The following is a 12,586-nucleotide window of genomic DNA, read 5'->3' on the forward strand; positions in this document are numbered from 1 at the left end:
TCTGTCCGATTTTAAACCATTATTCCAAAATAAATATTTCGGCAAGCTTTGAGCATTTGCATTTTCCATATTCCATTTGGAAGTTATCTTTTTAGCCAACATCTGAGTGTATTTGTAGCCAAGTAATCGATTTTAATAGTTAATACCGCGGGTAAGCCCCGTTTTTTCGTCGACAGAGCAAGGAAGTGAGAGACCTAGGAGTTTTGGGCCAGGTTCAAACGTCATTCGATTGTAGTGCTAGCCCCGGCATTATGATCAAATCGAAAACGCGTTTAGGTGAGTTCGCCAAAGAGGGAGAAACCAAGGAGAACAACTAACGTTCCCAAAATATTCAAAACTTAAGCAGAAATATCATAGAGTATGTGTTTTTTAAATTCCATCAATATATCAATGTGCGTGTAAACTAATTTAACGATACGATTTATTTAAAAAGCATTGCAAACACACGTATATATAGCACGTCTATATATATGGCTGGCATAGAGTCTCAATGTACCATAACTAACAAATTGCATAGCAATAAGTTAAGCTTAGACGATACTTAACACTAAAACTGTATAACTAAAACTGTTTGCTCCTAACCGAGAGATAACTACGTTAGATTGTTCTTGAGTTGGAAACTTTAGTACCTTCGCAGGAATCTAGCTACTAACAACTACTGTTTAACTATGGGAAAAGACAATCTACTATAAGCATGTAAATCTATAGTCATCGTATATATAGCCTAGACCGATTTCCAAATTAGCGCCAGCCGAGCTAAGCTTTTGTGCCTCTCGTAGCTATCTTTCTCTCATAGAAGAAACCCTAACAGAATTCATGCCAAACGAGGCTATGCGTATTTATAGGGAAATTATATTATTATACATGTATGAATGTCTGTCGAAGGGGAGTTTGTAGCCAAGCTAATTGCATAGGGCACAGCAGAGTAATTTAAATCAGAACTAACAATTAACGAGAATTGGTAAAGCTTAAAAGTAGTTTGAACTAGTACACTCGATACATAGTAAAATTTAATACTTATAAACTTAAATAGATCAAATTGTGTAACTCCGAACTTGAAGCATTTAAAACGTTTAATTTAACTCTCCAATTTGAAATCAAAACGTAAGCTAAGTTAAAAGGGTAGATCAAAAGGAATACTCGATCCGGTTGAAGATGGATGAGTACGATTCACAACCACGATGAGTAGGACTTAATGTTTAACCCGAGGGAAAAAGAAATTTGCTCGTATTTTTAAAATAAATGTAAAGCATAACTAACATATATCTATAGATGTATATGTGTGTCTGAATTACTTTAATGACTTTTATGGCAAATAAATGAAGGAAGCGAAAACACTTTTCAAGTCTGTTCAAATATTGAAAATATTACAATTTGAAGAAAATTAATTTTTATTATCAAACTATATACATATTGAAAATGCATATTGGTAGGACTTTAACTGCATACAGTTTTATTTAGAGTCAACACTTTTACAGAGCATATTTATGTAATTTTGATGATTTTCATGGTCATTTTTTAAACCAAAGTCTCATACGTATGTATTTTAATTGCATATTAAATTAGTACAAAACAAATAGATATATACACTTATACATTAATATATTTATATCTATGAAATATCGATGTGAATTACTTAACAGATATAATACCATACGATATCGTGTGAGAGAAAGCAAACAACTTCCAAACGAAACTCTCGCGCGAAACCCAAACTAAACTAAAGAAAACTATTTTTACGTCTGAATAATTCACCCACACCCCCAATTCTACACATATGCCTGTGCATATGCATCCGCTATATACTTTTACGAGTACACACAGTCCCAAGCTGAATGTAATCTATAATTTATTGAGCCAGGCCAAACAAAGAGAGACAAACTCAAATAAATCAAACAAACGGCTTTGGGCACACCACACACATACAATACGAGAACCCAAAAGTAAATAAAAATACTACTAAATACATCTGAATCTCTGAAACCGAAAGTGTTTATCTGGGGTTTTGGAAATTTGAATCTACATTAAATACAATTTTTAACTTTAGAAAAATAAAATAAATTTGGATAAAATCATAATATTTTTACCAAAAATAAGTCTATAGGGTCACAAAGGTATCTAGAATTCGAATTCTGTCCAAACCCGTTGATCATAAATTTGCAGAGCCCAACAAAGTGTGCAACCAAAAAGATGTATATACCTGTAGTATCTATATAGAGGTTAGCCAAAGGGAGAGGCCGATCGGCTGGGATAGAGGTTGATGTTGAGGTGGGTTTGCGTGGCGGCCTTATCATTGATTGCGTACAAATTAACATTTATGCGTCCGTTAGCGTTAGATAATCTTATCGTGAATTTGCAACAATTAGATAGACGTGTCCAGCAGTCGCTGCCAAATCCTCCTCTTCACCCAGTCGGCCATCCAGTCTGTCAGTCAGTGAATAACATGGACAGTCATCGAATCGTTCCATCTGTCATGTACGCCGTGAATTTCACCAGGCCGGACTCCCACTGGTCACTGGGACAGAGCCATGGGATGGAGCACAGTGACGAGTGCATCTTCCAGAGGAGGCAGCCCACGGTGGCGATCTTTGTGCTCTACGGACTGGCAGTTCCCACCTTGGCCGCCTTTGGACTGTGCACGAACTTTATCAATGCGGTGGTCTTCATGAGGCCCAAGATGACCCCGTCGGCCTTCAGTTACTTGGCGGCCCTCTCCTGGATGGACTGCATCTCGTGTCTGCTCATCACGTTGACCGCGTTGTCCAGGAGCTATTTCTACCGCAGCCCAGCCTGGATTGCCTACGACTATCAGTGGCAGACCCCGTTCTTCGGGATCAGCACGGGAGCAGCCAATCTACTCCTGGCCTGCCTGAGCCTGGATCGATTCACCTATCTGTCGGGTTTCAAGCGGAACAATGGGGCTCCTCGCTTTTGTCGTCGGAAGGTGGCTCGTTGTATGATCGTTGTGGCAATTGGCACATCCATAGTGGTCAATATGCCGTACTTCTTTGTCTTCTATGTGAGCGACTCGGGAACTTGTCACGTCACCGATTTCTACTATTCAAAGTGAGTTAAAATTGAAGTTTTGAATGGAAAGATTTTCAAGAAGGAATCTTTTCCTGCAGTTTTTATAAGGTGCAAAACTGGTTCACCTTTGCCTTGTTGGCCCTCTTGCCAGCCATTTTCCTGTTTATCGGCAACGGGGCCATTATTATAGCCTTTCGAAAATGGACTAAGCAGAGCCAAAGGTGTCAGGCGAGCGATCCGAATGCCAATAACCGCACCACCGCCAAGCGATATCAGGTATTTTAATGACTATAAAAGTGGTTCCATTTGCAAGGGAGAGAAAAAAGTATAATATTTTTATCAGTGAGTGGAAAAAAATAACTGACAGTTAAGAGACTAAAAAATTCAAAGCTTCATACATGTACACAAAATATATATTTATAAAGTTTTATTATAATTGAGGTTTACATAAATGGTATTTATAATTGCAGCACCAAATGAAGCTGACCATCAGCATAGTGATTGTAATTACATTGTATTTAATCGGAGAGCTTCCCGCCCACATGACCTCCAGAAAGAGCTCCCTAAATCTAATATTCGGCGGTGATACCAACAAGGTGGATGAGTCCTTCATGGAACAGCTGGAGGTTATCTGCATCACTTTGAATGCGCTGCAGTTGTCCTTGAATATAGTGGTTTATGCCGTGATCAATCCATCGTTTATGCCGGAGTTTTTCCTGTGTATGAAGGGAACCTCTGATATATGTTTCGGATTGTGTTGCTTCCGGGCTCTGCAAAGGCTTTGGACTCGCTGCCAGGCTCGGCGACAGCAACAGGCGACGGCGGAGGAGCGAGTGGTCAGCAGTGTGAGTCCCCAGCATCTGCCGGTGGATGAGGCTCTGCCCTGCGGCTGCGAAAGTTGGGCGAGTGATTCCGGATGCAAGATAAACGCCCATTGCAAGACGGCAGTGGGTACATTCACCATGAAGGATTCCGAACAAGACGAGGAGGTTCTTGGCTGCCACGAGTCGGAGGTTTTCTACACCAGATCAAGCGCCTGCTTGCACTCAAAAGATTCCGCTCCCGACGAGGACTCCATATTTAGTTCTAGCTTTATTATAATCACTTAAGTGCACCTACTTACTAAACGTTAGAATTAAGAGTAATGAATTAAATAAGCATAGTGCTATAACGGTTTAACAGACGATTCCATATCTTATTGGTGAATCCTCGAGCTGCCTTCTCATCGCCATCGAAAACCTTGTAGTACGGATCTCCAGGTTGAATTTTGTGTATCACAATGTGCATCATTCCCTCACCCTGATTGTCATCCTCATGCAGTTTTCTTAACATTATCTGTTTTTTAGGGACTTTCTCTTGGATATCTGTTGCATTAATCGTGGCATTGTGTTGATCTTGAGCTTGAACAACCAAAATACAACACATGAGGAAGAAACCAAGAAGGTAACGGAGATACATCTTCATATAGAAGTGGATCCAATGGATTCAGAATTGAAACTGATCTTCGGAAAAAAATGTAACTACCTCCGAAGAAGTTCTTGCAGCTGATCAAATAACTTGATGAAACAGTCTATTCAAAACCAGTTTCCATTTTTATTAACATCACATCACTTTGTAAACAAGTAAATGGCCACTATGAGACCATACAGTCCCAAGACCTCGGCAAATATCAATATTAGAATGATGGCCACGAAGAGTTTCGGCTGCTGGGCAGATGCCCGGACTCCAGCCTCACCCACAACGCCGATGGCGATTCCAGCCGCCATCCCAGAGACACCCACCGCCATTCCAGCACTGAGGTTCAGGAATCCCTTGTAGGCGCTATAATGCTTGTTAAGCGATCCCGCCAGCAGGACCGCAATCACCAGTCCATAAATGGCTATAATCCCAGCCATGACCACTGGAACAATCGCCTTCATGATCAGCTGAGGATGTTTGATGGACATCGAAGAGATGCCCACAGCGGCCTTCGCGGTCCCGTAGGCAGCGCCCAGCGTGGAAAAGACTATCGCCGTCACGGCGCCCAGAACGCAGAAGAAGGGCGCAAAATGTGGTTCATCTAACGAGATCTCCGGATTTGACATTATTCAGCTGAATGCTTCACTTCTAGGAGCAGGAAAAATCCCAAAGTTGTTTGAAGTTCTTGAACGATGTTACTTGAATCTATGAAGTGTATTCATTTTCTTGTATTTTTTAAATCATTTAATATTTTCATATATACAGTCTAAAAAGTTTGAAGGCTTTTAATGCCGTATGCTTCACTTCTCGGAGCAGGAAAAATCCCAAAGTTACTTTTCCTTTTGAAGTTCTTGAACAATGTTACTTGATTCTATGAAGTGTAGTCATTTCTTGTATTTTTTAAATCATTTAATATTTTCATATATACAGTCTTAAAATAAACTGAGAAAAAGAAATTCAGTTTAAACTATTTTGAACACTAAGATTTTTTCAATAAATCTTCCTTAAAAAGTTTGAAGGCTTTTAATGCCGTATGCTTCACTTCTCGGAGCAGGAAAAATCCCAATGTTGTTTTCCTTTTGAAGTTCTTGAACAATGTTACTTGATTCTATGTAGTGAAGTCATTTTCTTGTATTTTTTAAATCATTTAATATTTTCATATATACAGTCTTTAAATAAACTGAGAAATACGGTTGCTTAATAGACAAAAATATTTGAAAGAGAAATTCAGTTTAAACTATTTTGAACACCAAGATTTTTCCAATAAATCTTTTTTAAAAGATTCGAGGGCTATGAACCCTTAACCCTTTAGCTTAAATTAGATTTCAAAATACTCAAATGTTTAACATAAAAAATAGATATTCTATAGAGAATTTATATAGTTTGTATAGGGCAAAGAATCCATAACAACAAAATTTTTCTTCTTGAACCATTCGTAAAACTAAATCATGTCTTTGCTTATATACAGCTTAGTTATTATTAGTAGTAACCTATTTCAGCGGGAGCTATAATACACACAAAATTATTTCAGAGAAAACTTATTTTCCCTGCAACTTGGATAGAAAATCCATGAGGAACTGATGCCTTCCACGTAGTTCCCCTATGCTGCGATGCTTTAGCTTGGCGCACATCCGTCGAATGAGTTGCTCTCGATCGCGTGCCCCCATTTTCATTTCGATGAGTATTACTTTGTCCTCTTCTCGAGTCCAAGGAGCCGATGGGGAACTACCAGGCTCAGATTGCGATGTGTTGGCAGTCGATGTAGAAGCTGCCGCTGTTCGATCTTCGGTGGGAGTGCAGCTGGCGAGCGTGGCCACAACATCCAGCTTGCAGTCCTCGTCGCTGTCGAACTGCGTGGTGATCACGTGCTGCGGTGTGTTGCCTGCACTCACTTGCAGAGGCTCCAGCTCCTCCTCCGATTGATCCAAGTCCATTTTGAAAACTGGCATGCTTTCGGCACTATCGTCTAGGCTCTCAACCTCAATTTTCGTAACAGCAGCAGGACTACAGCGAATTGGTGGCGTTGATGACTGCTGCTTGGCCTGCGCAATAATCCTTATGCCCGCCTTTGTATCCGCCGCATCGCGGACGCTTTCTTGATCAATCAGCGTGCGCAATCGCTTGGCGCACTCTATGGCCGGCGAGGATGAAGGCTGTGACTCGTGGATCACGACCATTGGCTGGTTATTGGCACGTTGTCTGCCCTGAGATTGATTTAGCGGAGACCTGATTTTCTTGGTGGGCGACTTTCGTTTGTCCACATGAGGAGAACTATTGGTCGTAGCCGACAACGGACTCATTCCCGAGTTGTTAAACGCCGATTGCTTGCGTGGTGATATTTCACCAAAGTTTATGGCAGTTTTCTTGGCATGCGGGTGATGGCTGCCATGAGAGTTGCCCACATTTGGCGTGCTGGTGGCTGCGTTACTGAAGCTGGAGTTTGTATATAAACTGGCATTCAAGCGGATGGCATGCGCTCTTAGGCCCGCCTCGTCGCACATCTCAATGGACGAGCAGCTGTTCTGCTCATCCCCTGTTGTATCAATAATCAGCGCCCGACTGGCATCATCCTCTTCACTCCGATCCGCAGCATCGTCGCTGTCTGTATTGGCAGCCAAGCTAAGAAGCTTCTCTCCCTGGGCACGAATACCGTGGGCACAGGTCAGAGCTTCACTCGAGACCGCTGGCACGTCATGAGATTGTTCATTGTAAATACTGGCAGCCATAAAGGAAAGCTTGGCCGGCAGCAGGATCTTGGCCCCATAGAAAATCCGACCATTAATGTACTTCAAGTGACAACCAGGTTTACTTGGCGTTGGTACATCCACAAATTCCTGAATCATTTCCGTATATTCCCCCGTCGTATTGTTCTGCACATCATGCAGATTTATGGTCTCCACAGGAGACAGGATTCTATTAAAATACAAAAGTTGCAATAAAACAATAAAGAGCTGCTGGGAAACGCTTACCTTTTTGGGGGCTTTCCCTGGGGAAATTGCTGCACAAACCAATCGACCAGAAACTGATTGCCCTTGAGCAAGGGCATTATCTTATTCTCGACCTTCTTCATGCTCACATTAGGCAATTCGGCCAACTCGCTGAGGCAGGTATAAATCTTTCTGATCTGAGCGGGCTGCTTGCAAAAGTAGATGTTCAATTTGTTGATAAAGTTGGTGGCGTTGCTTATCATGAAGTGCTCGAAGAATTTGCCGATCTCAGCGGCCTCGGCAGGTAGCAGAAAGTTGAGGAACACCTCAGCCAGTTCGGGGTGGCTGGGCAGCAGAATCTCTTCTACTTTCTAAGGGATAAACCAAAGGTTTTAGAAAAACTATACGAAAGAACAAGCAAATAACCTTACCAGATAAAGAGCTGAAACTTTCTCCTGCCTGGGATCAAAGTTCTGCAGTAGACTGTTGAACTTTCTGCAATCGTCTATGCGATCGGCATTTAGCAGGGCCTCCTCAACTTTGTCATAGAAGTTTAGAGCAAAAACTGTGAATGAAAAGAAATGGAAATTAATGATTTTGATATAGAATGGATATCTGAGTAGAACTCACTGGCATCTTTGCGATTGCGTTCTTCAGGTGAATCCGGCTGCAGCATGTGGCGCAGCATCTCCTCCTGCCGATTGGCCCTCTTGAGCTTTGCCGCCTCGTCATCGCTCCTGGATCTCTTGGGCTGCGTTGCAGTGGCTGGTTTAGTGGCGGTGGTGCTGCAGAACATCTTTAGGTCGACCAGCAGTTGGGTGTACAGTTCGAGGGCCTGAAAACGAATGTGCACGAGCTGCAACGGCTCGCAGTCTTTATATTTTTCCCTGCGCTGAAGCAGGTAGGATTGGTAGGTGGTGATTAGCGAGTGGCAGCGCTTGCTCAGTTTGTGGCGCAAACGTTCGCGCAATTTGTGGTAGCGACTGCGGGCTGACGACGCTGATCCCTTTCGCGATTTATGGGCGGATTGAACCTTTGGCTTAAAGATTTGGTAGCGCGCCCTCTTGGCGCTTCTACCTGCAACGGAGGAGCTGCTATCCTGCTTGGGCAACAGATCCTGCTGTACGCTGGCCTCGCTGGAGTCCTCCAATTCGCAGATTTGCAGGCTGTGCGTGAACTCGTCTACTCGGAAGTTGACCGCTGGCGGGGCATCGTCGGCCAAAGGGGGCGGAGCAGGCGGCAGGGCCAGGAGACCACCGCACTCGGCGCTGGTGTACAGGCTGCGGTTGATGTTCAGCACATTCTCGGCCAGGTTTCCGCCGGACAGAAGGGGCACGGAGACCCCGGATAGGTTGCCTGCGTTCGCATCGCCGCCAAATACATAATTCACATTGATGGTGAGCTGTGGGGGCTTCTCCGCAGGGCGGGACCTTCTCCGCGGTGGCCTTCGCCTCGGTTTGCTATCCTTGGGCTGTTCCGAGCCAGCAGCACTGCCATCAGGGATCGCCGCCTGGCCAAAACTCTCCGGCAGCAGCAGGTCCTCGCCGACAGCCTCGCGCACAAACTCCAAGTACGAGACACTGGCTTCCGAGGACGCTTTGGAGGCCTTGAAGTAGCGGCGGGTGCGCTTTTGCTCCCAGGTTTTCTGCAAAATGTAAGCAATTGAAAATTTTCCGCAATTTATAAACACAACAGAGATGGCACAAGCTTAGTGTGGGGGTATCGATAACATATACAGTCGGTACCTAGCCGCCGATAACCAGTAATCGGTCGGCGAAAAGTGTTGCTTGCAGGCAACAGGTGGCAAAGCCCGTTTTAAACAAGTATTTTACCTAATTTTAAAAGTAAGAGCTTATAAATAGTTAATAATCAAAAGTACCTAACCGGTTGCGCACCTAGGTACAACTTTCTAAATAAGTCACGTCTCTAACGATAACTTGGTGCCTGCCTATCGCACTTTTGACTGCACTAAAAGTAAGAGCGACAACATATTTTTTGTTTTTAAATTAAATAGCCCTAAGGAAAAGTTAAAAAACTTACTAATTTATACATTTTTTTACCACTCCCACTAGGGTTTTCAGATTCCGATTGTTACAAACAGCGGAAAACCATAAAATACCGGATAAACCCAAAACTGACCACGTCTGCACATTCCAACATGAGCAAAGTAACCTTCAAAATCACGCTAACTTCGGACCCCAAGCTGCCCTTCAAGGTGCTCAGTGTTCCGGAGGGAACTCCCTTCACGGCCGTGCTGAAATTCGCCTCGGAGGAGTTCAAGGTGCCGGCGGAGACGAGTGCCATCATCACGGACGATGGCATCGGCATCAGTCCCCAGCAGACGGCTGGAAATGTGTTCCTGAAGCACGGATCCGAACTGCGCCTCATACCCAGAGATCGGGTGGGCCACCAACTAAGCTAGTTTCCTAGTCCCCTTTGCATTTTCCCCCTGAGATTTCCCCTTTTCGATGCTTATTAATGCTTATTAAACGATGTAATCAGTAGTAATCCATGGCATTCCTTACCTCAATGTAGTATTGCCAGCCACTGGGAAGCTCCTGGTGACGTTCTCGAGGGGTTCTCACTAGTCCCCCCTCGAAACCCCAAAGGATGTGGTTCGCAGGCGGCGCTCTATGGCGTTCAAAGAAGTATTTCACTGGATTATACTGCTTCGCGTCCCGAAGCTCACAGATCTTCATGAAAATCCGCCGGGCTGTCTTGCCATAGATGGTATCCTTGGCCATTTGTCGGCAGGCCACCCGGATGGGATCCGCTCCTTTGCGCAGTGGTCTTCTGGTTCTCCCCACCATGTGCTTCTCCAGACCGATGGCAATAAGCTGATATTCGGAGGGTGCATAGGCACTGACCTGGGTCAGTTTGGGCTGAAAGGCCATTCTGGGAAGGTACTGGGGATACATAAACACTCGGCTATCCAGCATGAGATCCATGATACGAGGCGCCAGCCTGGGAACCTGCCGCGTGTGACCATCACTAAAAATAGGAACCAATTAGCTATAGTTGTTTTATCGTAATGTATCAAAAACCTACGTCAAATCAGTTTCCTTGTTGATAAACTCCATCATGTTCTCGTTCTCCTCCTTGAACTCATCACTGCACAGATCCTGTTCCCACTGCCTAACCAGCTGGACAGCCTCGTTTAGATTCCAGCAATTAAAGCTGGCATTTTTGGTTGCCTTTTTGTGCAGATCCTCGAGCATTTCCCTGGGCTTCTTGGCCATAGGATACAACGTGGGATGCGAGTAGGTTTGCAAATAACTCTGACTGAGCATCTGGGTATGAATGCGAAGCTGCTGCTGAAGCATGTCATGCTGTGACTGGGTGAATCCCCTGCTCCTGGCAAGGTGATTGAGGTTAGTGGGTTGCACATTTCGCAGATTTTCAAACTGATCCTCGTACTCCGAGTAAATGTGTTTCTTCACCGAGATGTATTCCCATGTGAAGTTCGTATCAAACGGTTTTTTGTATCTATCTTCATTGCCTTTCGTTAGAAGAGGTGGTTGCATTGGCTCCACGTTGGAGAAATTCTGAAGAGATTCTTCTGTTAATGGATAATTGCTCAACGTTGAGTCATTTCCTACAACTTTGGCCAGTTGGAAGCAATTGGGTTGTCCAGGTATTGGAACAGCTATAAGTTCGGGGGGAGCACTCAAAGCATCGGATGGTATGTTGACCACCTTGCAGGGCGATCCTCCTGGACCACTTTGCACGCCTCCCTCCTGCATCACAGCCACGGGAACGGGCATCACCATGCCCATATTGCTCGCAGGTTGTATCACAGTTGGCTGAAAGACCTGCTGATCTTGCTGCTGGTCAAAATCGATATTCCGGGTAACCTGCTCAATGGGAGCCATCGAAACGTTGGCACCTTCCATGAATTTCTGAGGTGTTTCCAGTTCAATCGATTCCAAAGAGACTCCCTCTTGCAGCAAGCCAGCAAATAATTCAGAGACCAGATCGGTCAGCTCCTTTTTGGATATGTTGACATCGCGCAGCTCCTCGGCATTCTCATACTCCGACTCCAAGTGATCGGCGGCCACATATTCGGGATCGTTGATGGGATCATCCTCGTCTCCCAGAATAGTGTTGTCTATAAAATATCAGGGTTAATAAAACATCACAAATAACTTTGAAGGAGGCTCCTCACTCAGTGGCTTTGTAAAGTCATTCAGGAACTGCATCCAGTCCGCATCGGTAGCTGTCATATCGTTTTCCACCACATCGCTGGGCTCCACGTCAGGCGGTACGAATTCCGACTGCAAATCCTCAATGGTCGTCTGCTGCAGACAGAATTTGGAGCGCGTTCTGGTGGCAATACGCAGGTCCTCCTTGTCCAGCAGGCTTTTCTCGAGCGGCACCTTGAAGCAACCGTCATCGGAGAATTTTACGGGAGATTCTTCGTTCGCAGTGAGCGGAGTTTGAGGAGTACAGGGATTAGAGTCGAAATCCGAGGCTGTGGTGCTGGGATCATCATCGGACTGGGGGTTAAACTAGGGCTTAGTATCGGTCGAAGAGCTTATAGTGGATACCTACTAGAAAATCCTCCTCCTTGAAGGTGTACTCCTCGTCCTCCTCATCGGAGTGCAAATCCTCCCGTATCAGAGCCTCTATGCCTTCATTGTCGGTGGGGGTTTCATTCAGCTGGGGCAGGGAGATGCCAGGAGTGCAGTTCAGCTCCCGGGCCTTGGCTCGGGTGAGCTTAGGCACGGATGGCGTGTCCGTAATGATGATGGCACCCCGCTTCTGCTGCTCCGCCGACTCCTGCTTCTTTTCCCGCGCCAGCTCGTCCTCCGCCTTCAGAGTGACCAGTGCCAGGACATGATCGTTGCGCACCACCTTCCGGACCACCTTCTGCATGTCCTCGGTGCTGATGGAGTTGTCCTTGGCCACTTTCCGCAGCCGGCGATCGATCTCCTTGGCATCCTCGTCCACCTGCGAGTCCAGGCTCTGGCGATCGCCGCGGCGCCTCTTCCGCGGCCTCCGTGGCGTCGAGCTATTGCTCCTCGTGGCCTCCGTCTTTTTGGCACTGTTCGGCATTCCGGCACTTCATTTGTTAATGAAATTTTAAAGAAAACTTTGCCGAACCGCAAAACAAAAATGTTTACACGAAATGCCGCCACTACAATATGCCATATCGATTAGAGGTGGGACCATCG

At 45.0% G+C, this 12,586-nt stretch overlaps 5 protein-coding genes across 5 annotated transcripts; 2 read left to right on the forward strand and 3 right to left on the reverse strand.

The window, feature by feature from the left end:
* The first annotated feature begins 2,437 nt into the window (after positions 1–2,437).
* Positions 2,438–4,136, forward strand: LOC108058990 (uncharacterized). Its single transcript, XM_017143983.3, has 3 exons — positions 2,438–3,066; positions 3,126–3,303; positions 3,498–4,136. Exons 1-3 carry the CDS (start codon positions 2,444–2,446, stop codon positions 4,134–4,136), a joined length of 1,440 nt encoding a protein of 479 aa, XP_016999472.3. The 5' UTR covers positions 2,438–2,443.
* LOC108058991 (uncharacterized) lies at positions 4,101–4,491 on the reverse strand. Its single transcript, XM_017143984.3, has one exon. It carries the CDS (start codon positions 4,489–4,491, stop codon positions 4,177–4,179), a length of 315 nt encoding a protein of 104 aa, XP_016999473.3. The 3' UTR covers positions 4,101–4,176.
* Positions 4,492–4,581: 90 nt separating this feature from the next.
* Vha16-4 (Vacuolar H[+] ATPase 16kD subunit 4) lies at positions 4,582–5,242 on the reverse strand. Its single transcript, XM_017144051.3, has one exon. The coding sequence runs from the start codon at positions 5,109–5,111 to the stop codon at positions 4,635–4,637; it is 477 nt and encodes a 158-aa protein (XP_016999540.2). The 5' UTR covers positions 5,112–5,242; the 3' UTR covers positions 4,582–4,634.
* A 394-nt stretch (positions 5,243–5,636) lies between these two features.
* mute (muscle wasted) lies at positions 5,637–12,551 on the reverse strand. The gene is made up of 8 exons (XM_017144048.3): positions 11,964–12,551; positions 11,578–11,908; positions 10,461–11,520; positions 9,938–10,403; positions 8,043–9,057; positions 7,844–7,977; positions 7,455–7,783; positions 5,637–7,398 (listed from the first exon to the last, which is right to left on the reverse strand). Exons 1-8 carry the CDS (start codon positions 12,465–12,467, stop codon positions 6,024–6,026), a joined length of 5,214 nt encoding a protein of 1,737 aa, XP_016999537.3. The 5' UTR covers positions 12,468–12,551; the 3' UTR covers positions 5,637–6,023.
* Ufm1 (Ubiquitin-fold modifier 1) lies at positions 9,278–9,920 on the forward strand. Its single transcript, XM_017144052.3, has 2 exons — positions 9,278–9,386; positions 9,485–9,920. The coding sequence occupies exon 2, from the start codon at positions 9,571–9,573 to the stop codon at positions 9,832–9,834; it is 264 nt and encodes an 87-aa protein (XP_016999541.1). The 5' UTR covers positions 9,278–9,386; positions 9,485–9,570; the 3' UTR covers positions 9,835–9,920.
* Positions 12,552–12,586: the final 35 nt, after the last annotated feature.

This window comes from Drosophila takahashii, chromosome 2R, assembly GCF_030179915.1.
Source record: "Drosophila takahashii strain IR98-3 E-12201 chromosome 2R, DtakHiC1v2, whole genome shotgun sequence".
NCBI lineage: Eukaryota > Metazoa > Arthropoda > Insecta > Diptera > Drosophilidae > Drosophila > Drosophila takahashii.

Coding starts and splice junctions, on each gene's coding strand:
- LOC108058990 (XM_017143983.3), top strand. CDS start 2,444: ATGGACAGTCATCGAATCGTTCCATCTGTCATGTACGCCGTGAATTTC. Junction 3,067..3,125: donor ACCGATTTCTACTATTCAAA/GTGAGTTAAAAT, acceptor CTTTTCCTGCAG/TTTTTATAAGGTGCAAAACT. Junction 3,304..3,497: donor CCACCGCCAAGCGATATCAG/GTATTTTAATGA, acceptor TTATAATTGCAG/CACCAAATGAAGCTGACCAT.
- LOC108058991 (XM_017143984.3), bottom strand. CDS start 4,491: ATGAAGATGTATCTCCGTTACCTTCTTGGTTTCTTCCTCATGTGTTGT.
- Vha16-4 (XM_017144051.3), bottom strand. CDS start 5,111: ATGTCAAATCCGGAGATCTCGTTAGATGAACCACATTTTGCGCCCTTC.
- Ufm1 (XM_017144052.3), top strand. CDS start 9,571: ATGAGCAAAGTAACCTTCAAAATCACGCTAACTTCGGACCCCAAGCTG.
- mute (XM_017144048.3), bottom strand. CDS start 12,467: ATGCCGAACAGTGCCAAAAAGACGGAGGCCACGAGGAGCAATAGCTCG. Junction 11,521..11,577: donor TGACTTTACAAAGCCACTGA/GTGAGGAGCCTC, acceptor GATATTTTATAG/ACAACACTATTCTGGGAGAC. Junction 7,784..7,843: donor AAGTTTCAGCTCTTTATCTG/GTAAGGTTATTT, acceptor TTTATCCCTTAG/AAAGTAGAAGAGATTCTGCT.